At 45.4% G+C, this 10,167-nt stretch overlaps 1 protein-coding gene and 1 long non-coding RNA gene across 2 annotated transcripts in view; both read right to left on the reverse strand.

The window, feature by feature from the left end:
- Positions 1 to 4,250, reverse strand: part of CNKSR3 (CNKSR family member 3) — an 88,053-nt gene extending 83,803 nt beyond the window's left edge. Inside the window, exon 1 of the mRNA XM_038526372.1 lies at positions 4,036 to 4,250. Within this exon, the coding sequence (XP_038382300.1) occupies positions 4,036 to 4,087 (52 nt within the window). The 5' untranslated portion in view covers positions 4,088 to 4,250. The remainder of the gene's footprint in view (positions 1 to 4,035) is intronic.
- A 312-nt stretch (positions 4,251 to 4,562) lies between these two features.
- LOC119870660 lies at positions 4,563 to 8,671 on the reverse strand. Its single transcript, XR_005353081.1, has 3 exons — positions 8,543 to 8,671; positions 6,790 to 7,048; positions 4,563 to 4,973 (listed from the first exon to the last, which is right to left on the reverse strand). It is a non-coding gene; the product is annotated as an uncharacterized LOC119870660 (long non-coding RNA).
- Positions 8,672 to 10,167: the final 1,496 nt, after the last annotated feature.

Below are 10,167 nucleotides of genomic sequence, written 5' to 3' on the forward strand. Positions count from 1 at the left end.
TTAAAAAAACAAAACTATAGCAACTAGCCTCCCTTGCAGCATGAGGCTACGTGACAGTCTGGCAACTGAGATGTAAGCCAACTCACTTGATGGAGCTCCCAGGAGGAGACTTGGTGACCACCAGTCTTTTGCCTTCTCTGGGTCTCCCTTCTCCTGCCTGGAATAAAGACGTGAGCCTGGAGGTGGAACAGCCATCTTGCGCTGAGGCCTTAAGTATGAAGATGAATGCTACTTGCTACACCACATGCTAAGAATGCCTGAAGAGGATGGCAGGAGCCTGGGCCCCTGACCACATCATGGAGCCCCCATCTACCTCTGAATTCCCCATCTCCAGACCTCCTTTTACAAGAGAAAACCAACACTCCCATTTGGCTAAACTCCTGTAAATTGGATTTTCAGTTATGGGCGCCAGACACTATCCTCACCTGATATACATTGTTAAAGATCATTTGCTCTGCAAAAACCTTTGGAATTATTTAAAGGCAGAGTGCCATGACCTGTGAACTCATCTGATTTACAAATAATCTCCCTGACATACACTAAGTAGGTAGGATAAGACACACATGTACCAAGTACCTCTCCTCCACTAACATGGTATTAATAACTCACATCGTGGGAATCTGAAGGTCTGCTCCTCAATGTGGTGAAGATTCTGAGAGTCCTCTAAGAGTAAGAACCTCCTGAGAAGATGGGAGTAAAGCCAAAGCACCCAGGCTCACATGCTGCTGTCACTTCCCCCTGTGTGACACAGATCAAGGTACTAAACCTTTCTGTGCTCAGAATGGAACTACAAAATGGAAAAATCTGTTCCTACCTCAAAACGTGGTTACATATGTTAAACAAGTGAATACTTGTACATTCCAAAGAACTGAGCCTGATATGCTGCAAAGATTTATGGAAGACCTACTAAAATTATGATGAAATTGGTGACAGACAGTATAGCTAAACATTCATACAAATGAAATTTATAATAATAATAATAATAAAATCCACATGAATTAGTTTCTTCCATAGACATAAATTCTTTTTCCTAATGCATGCACCTGCCTCATAACCTCATTCACGAGGGAGGGCAAGCTGTAAGGTATGGTCAGGTTTCGACAGCTTTAAATCCAACGGTTTCTACGATGCTCACAATTACCATACCATACTCCTGCAACACCAAGAGTGGCAAAGTCTACACGAAGAACTGCTTATCAGGAGGATGTATTTATAAAGTGGGTGTTGGATAGAGAGGTTAGCAAAGACAACTAAAAATAGTTGTATAAGCAAACAAGTTTGCATTAAGTCAATAGTTGATTGAAAAGTCAATACTTTCGCATCATTACTATGAGAAATATTTATGCAATGTGTCGTGCAATTTGGAAGAATGCAGCCTCTTGTTTAAGAGTCTGCCACACTCGCTCTTGTTATCTTTTCTAGGTTCTAACACAGAAAGTATCCAGGTCATTCTATGAGGCTGTACTTAAGGTCCAAAAGGGTGCAAGCATTCTGTATCAAGTTGCCACATGCTAACCACAGGTATGTAACCTAATCAGTGTCCAGTGCTCCTGATACCAAGATATCAAACCACTCATAACTACTCTTTCACGTCAGTAGGAAACTTTCCCTGGATGAAAGAAATCTCAGGTCATAACGTCAAGGCAATTGGATAACAAAAACCTTTGAATCTGCTCTTCCTTTTAGATACTAAGTAAACATAACAGGATGTGAATTTACACTTCTCCAAAAAAAAAAAAAAATAAGACATGAATCTTGAGGGTGTGAAGATCTCACTCCAAAACCTTCCTGTGTGCCTGTTACCATTTTTCTAGTTGTACATTATCAAGTAGGCTGGCAGGGGCGTAGGAAAGCCAAAGACTGATAAACTGTAACCCCTTCTTTACTCTGGAGCAGTATGCTCCAACAGAAATACACTGCAGGGCACAAATGTGAGGCACATGTCTAATTTTCCATTTTTTAGGAGCCACAATTAAGAAGATAAAAATAAGTAGGTGAAGTTAATTTTAATTTAATTTTTTTAATTTTTATTTATTTGTGATAGTCACAGAGAGAGAGAGAGAGAATGAGGCAGAGACACAGGCAGAGGGAGAAGCAGGCTCCATGCACCGGGAGCCCGACGTGGGATTCGATCCCGGGTCTCCAGGATCGCGCCCTGGGCCAAAGGCAGGCGCCAAACCGCTGCGCCACCCAGGGATCCCAATTTTAATCATAAATCTTATTTAACCCAACATACCCAAAATAGTCACTTCCACACATAGTAAATATGAAAAATTTGGTAATTTACTTTTTTTTTTTTTGCACTAAGTCTTCACATGGGCGTATTTTACACTTAAAACACACTACAATTCTAACCAGCCCACTTTGAGGGCTTAAGAGTCACATGTGGCTAGGAGCTACCCTGTTGCTTCAGAACAGCTGTTGGAGGTCCAAACCTGCTGAAAATCAGCCGTTTCTCAAGTTGCTTCTATGATGGACACATGGGTAAAACCAACTCAGTCTCAGCAAGTCACCAGTTTGGGGGGGGTCTGGTGCTGTCTTGAACAGGAGAACATACCCCATTTCAAAATAGGGTCTGAGGACTCACAGCTTTTAAGTCAACGTTTTGTGCCAAGCACTGGCAATGCTATTTACTCTTTACCTAGGCAAACCTAGTCACCAGTGTATAAGCTTGTGCTGCGTTCATCCTCATTTTAAGTAAGAGCCCAGGAAATTCTGGTCCTTGGACAAAGCTCTTCTCTGTTCCCGGTACAGCAGGAAATGATTAGGCATTCCCCACTGACACATGCCATATGGCCCATCTATCTAGAACATCCCATTCCACGTGGTCTCTGTGTACTATGCAGGCATGAGAAATGAGATGCAGAGATGATCAGTTTCCATTACGCCCCAGCCACGGGTGAGGAGACAGTTGGAAAGATGACCTGATCTTACCAGTATTACCTACCTCACAGGTTTACTGTGATGACCAAAGGCAATAACAGAGAGAGAGTTCTTAGCAAACTGTAAAGCGCTATACAATTCTAGTTATTATTACTGAGAAAGGACACCATTCCTCACCTGGAAGAGCAGATAGAAGAAAGAAAAAAAATAGTGACTTGAAACCAAGAGATGATAAGCTGGGGGGCGGGGGGGGAGGGGAGGGGAGGACCCATGAAAACAGAGGTGGTTTTTGTGGGCTTCCTTTCTTTGGAAGAGTACAAAGAGGTTTGAAGAAGCTCTATCACTCTTGCCTGGAAATCTTGGGTGGCCCTAAAAAGTAAGCCGGGGCACTCTGAGTACAGCTTCTACCCCTGCTCCATCACCCATCACACCCCAACCCCACTGCTTTTCCTCATCCCAAATACAACTCAGGACAGTTATTCTAAACAGATCTCTTCTTGCCAGGGTCTAACTGTGGCCTAAAAACGCAGCGCCACGGCCGGGGGCGGGGGCGGGGGCGGGGGTGGGTCCTGGCACCTTCCCCAGCAAGTCCCCAATCCAGGGAGTCTGGCTCAAGGCTTGTCGCCGGCGTGAACGCCGCGATGCTGGCTGTCCCGCTGCCCTGTCGCTTCTCCAACAAAAACAGAGGCTCGGCGGCTCGCCCGGGTCTCCCTCCCTTTACCTGTCCAACCGCCGCGTCCCGCCGGCGAACTACTCCGGGCCGGCGGCATTTACGAGGTCCGCGGGGAGTCACCCACACAAAGGCGCCTTGTGCCTCTCCGCCCCGGGACGGGCAGCCTAGGAGCCGGGCACCGCACCCGGGCGGGGGGGGGGGGGGGGGCAGGGGGGGCGCCCCCCGGCAGGTCCCGAGCTCGGCGCCCCCAACCTCGCTCTCCGCTCCACCGCTGGACGCTGGGGCTCCCCTCGGCCCGCCTTAACCCGCACCCCCAAAAGCAGGCACCAGAGCGAGGGTGCACGGGCCGCTCCGAAGTTTGCATTGTCACCGCGCAGCGCTCCGGACGCGTCTCGCCTGAAGGAGCCGCAGCGCACCCCGCGCCCCGCGCCCCGCGCCCCATCCCTGCGCGGGACACCCGGGCCCCCACCCCCGCTCACCTCTAGTCCACTCCACCACCTGCTTGGGGCTCCACTTGGTCACCGGTTCCATGGTAGGTGGCTGTGCTCCCCGCTGGGCTAGGTCGGCGGCAAGTCTTGCTCCCAGGGCCCGCGGCCCCTTCCCGGGAGGGCGCGCGGTGCGGCTGGTCCCCGTGCGCCGGAGCGCCCCGTCAAGGCTGCATGACCGCGGTCAGCCCGCCAGCCCCGCGCCGCTCCGCCGGGACGGCCCTCGGGACGGCCCTCGGGGCGGCCGCGCGGCTCCTCCTCCAGCTGCCACCGTCCAGCTGCGGCTCCTCCTCCTCCCCCCGCCGCCGGAGCCCCGGCACAGCTGCGGCTCCTGGGCGACGGCAGCTGCGGGGACGCGAGGCCGTGACCCCAGGCCCCCCGGGCCTCGGCTCCGCAGGGGGCCCTTGGGGCCCGGCCGCTCCCCGCCGCCCGCCCGCCCGCCCGCGCCGACGGCCGGCACCTCTAGCTCGGGCCCTCGGGCCGTGCGCTGCGCCCCCCTCCGGCTCTCCCGCTCTCCCGCTCTCCCGCTCTCCCGCTCTCCGCGCCGCGCTCCCCCGGGTCTCCGCGCCGCGTGCGCCGGCGTCCCCGAGCCGGCCCGGCCGCGGGTCCCACCTCCCGCGCCTCCCTCCGGGGCTGGACTTGGGCAGGGAGGAGCGCCGGCGAGCGCGCTCGGGTTACAAAGTTTCAGCTCGGGTCGCTGCTCGCGGAATAAGAGAGGGGCGGGGCGGAGGACCCGGGGAGACTCGTGGGAGGGGGTGGGTCCGCCCGAAAAGGCCGACTCGGGTTACTTTCCCTCTCCAAGCCCTGCGCGCTCAGCCGGAGTGTCCCGGGCCCTGCTTTCCTTTTCAAGGGGCGGGTTGTAGGTCGTACGTGCATCCCGGAGAGCCCTTTGGCTTGGGTGAGGCCCAGGTCCTATTTGGTAGCAGAACAGTCTGTCTCCGTGTGAGCAACAATACACCAAAAAAAAAAAAAAAAAAAAAAGTAGGATCTGCATGTTCTGTTCATTTTCAGCGCTTTGCATCAGAATCGCTCTGCGATTAAGCTTTCTTCATTTTAAATCTTTTTTTTAATATTTATTTATTTATGATAGTCACACACAGAGAGAGAGAGAGAGGCAGAGACACAGGCAGAGGGAGAAGCAGGCTCCATGCACCAGGAGCCCGACGTGGGACTCGACCCCGGGTCTCCAGGATCGCGTCCTGGGCCAAAGGCAGGCGCTAAACCACTGCGCCACCCAGGGATCCCCAGGCTTTCTTCGTTTTAAATATCTCAAGGCAAAATTATTTCATTTCGTATTTTAGGTGACACTGTGACAATGTAACCCAGTTGGTGTTTGTTTGTTTTAATGCCCTGCACACCAGCCCGATGTTATTTCCTTCTCCAGAGACAGCAAGCTCACCAAGAGTTTGGGCTACTCACTTCACTCTCCACTTCATCCATTCTAACCTGCAGTGGAAAACTGGCCCTCCATGTGTATATTTTCATCCTTTTACTCATTTTCAAACTAAGCTTTCCCTGTTGGATCATCAAGGTGAGAGTCTAAGAGCAATTATCTTTCTTTTTTTTTTATTTTTTATTTTTTTATTTTTTTATTTTTTTATTTTTTATTTATTTTTTTATTTTTATTTTTTATTTTTTATTTTTTTTATTGGTGTTCAATTTACTAACATACAGAATAACACCCAGTGCCCGTCACCCATTCACTCCCACCCCCCCGCCCTCCTCCCCTTCTACCACTCCTAGTTCGTTTCCCAGAGTTAGCAGTCTTTACGTTCTGTCTCATTTTAACTCGATATGGGCCAAGTTCTCTTGACTCTGGGATGGGCTGGGCCACAAAGTCCCATGAATCTTGCCTTGAAGACGTCATTGGCAACAAAAGGGCCAAGGCATTTGAAGGTGCCCAACACAGAATGATGGCGTGTGGGCAAAGCCAGAGGAGTTGGGGAGGAAATGGTCTTCACTTCTGGGGCAAGGGGAAATGGAGCTAATCATCTCATTCTCAGCCTTCTCCCACTCTCATCTGAAATGAAAAACTTTTCTGTTTTCCTACTTAGGTCTTGGGTGGCAGTCAGGGGCCACCGGGCTGTCACTCACAGCAAGCACCCAGGGATTGAAGAGCAGCTCCCATGCCATCCCTGCACTAATGGAAAGCAATTGCCCGCATGCCAGGGGAAAGGCTACCCCCCTGTTACTGAGTATGAGGTGCTTGGCAGGCCAGAGCTGGTGTGGTAATGGTTACCCTGCAAGATTCAACTCACTTCTTTTAGTAATGCTACTGCAATGATACATCAACTTCATGCTAAAGTGAATCATAATAAATTGGTAGCTTTTAGCATTATTTCTTGCTGTATATAATAGTCGTATTTGCAAAACGAGCTGATGCTCATTTGGATTAGTCATCAATCTTGAAAGAAAAGGTACTAGCCAGCCAAAACAAAAAAAAAACAACAAGAACAACAAAAACATACAAAAATCGAGTGCACAATTGTGGAGAATGACATGAGGAAGGCCCTTCCACATTTCATAAGACTCAATTCTGAGGCCAAAATGAACCCTGAACAGAGGGAAAGTCATGAATTCGAATATTTACCTCTCCTCCTTCAAAACCTCCCCTGAAACACCTCCCTCCTCCCAGGAGTGAGCTCTACCACCTGCTCATAGAGATTCTCTTGGCACTTCACGATTCTTACCTCTAATTATGACTATTTATTCACACCTTCCCCTTGAAGACTTGAAGGCAGAACCTACCTGATATTATTTATATAGAGCTCTCTCCTCTTCCTCTTCCTACCACGCAGCTGGTAGCACCTCACACCAAGTCAAAGGAGTGCTTTTTTTTTTTTTATTCAATCAGCATCTGTGAATGCCTCCTTTGCCCCAGCCACCATATTCATAAAATATTTGTTGAATTAGTGTGGTAGGTACTATTTATACAAGTCTGTTGGGATGCATATGTTGAAAAGATGGCTAGCAGCAGGACTTAGCACCTGTTGTACACTGTGATTAGCTGGAGTAAGAAGAAAAAAGACTTTAAAAAGTGAAACAACATCAGATTACCCCCCCCCCCACCCGCCCCAGCCACACCATCTCTGGGGCTGAGGAAACACAACAACACAGATATGCAGTTATCAAATACAATGATTTTTTTTTTGATCAAGAGTTATTGGCAGACTAGCAAACCTGGCAAAGACAATGACAAACTTCCTGGTTGAGTAAATGACCTTCAAAAAAGGTGATCTTTAAAACTTAATAATATCACTTGTTAATCATCTTTATGGCAGAAAGTCGGGAAAAGGACTTTGACATTTGTCATTGAGTTCACTATGAAACAACCAATCTTATCCACACCTTTTGTTACAGCAATAACTGTACATTGTCACCTTTAACTATGAATAGGATGACCACATAATTTACCTCCAAACTAAGATATTCCTGAATACTAAAGGGAAGCTATCGATAATCACATGGAAATAATATGAATAAAGTGGGCCACATGGTCCCTGTAATTATGGAAAAAAAATTCAAGTGTTCATGATTTTGCTATAGAATTTTACTTGATGTTTTTCACAATGTTTTTTAATTCATTTACATTAGCCTTTACTGGGGAGTTAAAAGCTAAAATTCTGAGAGTCAAGCAAGATTTTGCAAAATTGCATCCCACTAAAAAAAAAAAAAAAATTGCATCCCACTGAGTCAACACACTATCTGTTCTCAGTACATAAATATATCATAGCTAAAGAGGAAGGCCATGCTAAGATCTCTAACCCAGAAGACCAATTAACTATCTAAATGAATTAGCGTTCTGTTTACACTTCAAGTCCTGAAGGCTAATTACTATTTAAATAAGGCCTTCTGCTTTAATTACAGCTGTTAGCATGTGAAAGTTTTAGGGAGGCCTGCCTTCCTGTCTGAAATGCAAACTTGAAGACATCCAGAGTCACTAATGGCACAGAATAAAGGCAGAATCTTAGGTAAATAGCTTCGGAAATTAAAGTGCAGACAGAAAGATCATTTGTAAATTTGCTAAGTTTTCTTCTCTGCTAGTTATAATCTGTAGCTCTACTATTACACAGTGTATGCATGCACATTACCAAACTGCAACTATGTCATCTTCTTCAGAATTACTCATTTGGACCTTGATGTTTACCACAATTCATGACACACAGCAAGAAACTGAATAAATCCTCTTCTAAATTGAACTGATTTGTAGAACTGATACCAGAACCCAAGTCTAGATTTCTCTTCCAGCTTCTTCATTTTTCTGACTTTGAGTCTCCTTATACATAGAGGTCATTTATTCAACCAATGAAATACTCATTCAGTACTTATAGGGCATTAAACTAAGCACAAAGAAGATTCAGAAACAAATGCCAGTTTTATATATTTAAAAAAAAATTCTTTTTTTTTGGTAGCCTTCACACCCAGTGTATAGCCCTCACAGGGTTTGAACTCATGACCCTGAGATCAAGACCTGAGCTGAGATCAAGAGTTGGACACTTACCAAACTGAGCCACCCAGGTGCCCCTAGTGCCAGTAATATTTATAGGCCAAAGGTACCGTGTGATTTTCTGAGGGGAAGATTTCTTCAGTCATCTTTATCAGAGGGAAGTATCCTGGTAAACCTAGACAAGAAAGTTTTAAAGGGCAACATGGTATTAACATTTTGAACCAGTCCATATTTTATTAATGTTTTAATTGGAGAACTAAGGATGGAACACTTTGGATTAGTGGTTATTACTAAATTGGACAAACATGGGAGTAGCAAAATAAGGAAGCTTTTAAACAGGTTATGAATCTATAAAGACCTAGTCTCTTTCACCAGTCCAAAACACTGGGGTTTGTTTGTTCGTTTTTGTTTTTTATATATAATGAAAGAAAAAATAAATATAACACAAGGTACTCCAAAGATTCAGCTTTATCTCATAATCTTAGGTCCCCTTCATTATTCTTTCTTTCCTATCACATTGCCTTTACTATTTTCAGAACATTCCAAACTATTTAATGTTTTCTTCACACATAATTGTCTCGTGTATGTCTCTCAAGTTATCTTTTATCTTGAGCAATCCCACACAATTCTGCAAAATGCTGCCTGGGAAATATCCCACAGTTAGAAGGACACATTCTTATCTATGACATGACCTCACTGCAAAATCCTCAGTTAACTAAATTATCCAGCCTGCTGATAATCTTGTCTTTCATTCAATCCCATTTGGTCTGAATTCTTCACACCATGGTAATGTGGTTAATCTTCCTAAATATTCAGGTTCCCCATCAGAAAATTCAGGTAGTCAAGTCCTTAGACTCTGTGTGTGTGTATGTTTAAAGTCTCACAAGTGCTGCCCTACTTCTTCTAATTCTTTTGCATTCAGTTACATTAATTAAGCCATCCTACAGGAGGAAAGCTGATATTTGGCTTTTTACTGAGCCCTGTCTGTAACTCAGAGATCAACGTCAATTGGATAAGTGTTCAAACACCCCACCTATTTTAAGTCAGACTGGGAGATGCTGATTAGACTTTTCTAATACAAGAGAGAAACAGTGACACCATTAAATCCTATTTTCCAGGATTTATAGCTATATTTTTGAAGAGTTGTTACATGAAGCAATATCCACAGAAGAGTTGAGCTTCCTCACCCGCAATGACTAACATACCTAACAAAAGAGTATGCTATAGACAAAGAAGGAACCATCAATCCTACATTTTCCCCCACAGCTTTACGCTCCTTTTCATTCCAGCTATCAAATTGCAGAATGTCCAAAAAGAACAGAATGCCATTTGCACCAGTTGTTCTTATAATTTCATTTTAACTTTGAGGGACTCATAATCTCCAAACAAGTACAAATAATACCAATAGTTTCAGACTCAATGATTTTTGTTTCAAATATAAACTCCATGTTGATAATGAGACAAAAATTGGGGCTAAGAGAAGAAAAGACTAATGTAAGTCATTCTAGCCCTAAAAAAAACAAAACAAAACAAAACAAAACAAAAACCCTATAATTCAATTAGGCCAAGTAAACTTTTAACAGTAGAAATAAAACACAAGTTTGAGTTTCATAAACACACTCACCCAAAATTTTACAAAACTCTTTAAGGTGTTCACAAGAACATAAACATTGTTTATT

The sequence above is a fragment of the Canis lupus genome, chromosome 1 (genome assembly GCF_011100685.1).
Source record: "Canis lupus familiaris isolate Mischka breed German Shepherd chromosome 1, alternate assembly UU_Cfam_GSD_1.0, whole genome shotgun sequence".
Classification (NCBI taxonomy): domain Eukaryota; kingdom Metazoa; phylum Chordata; class Mammalia; order Carnivora; family Canidae; genus Canis; species Canis lupus.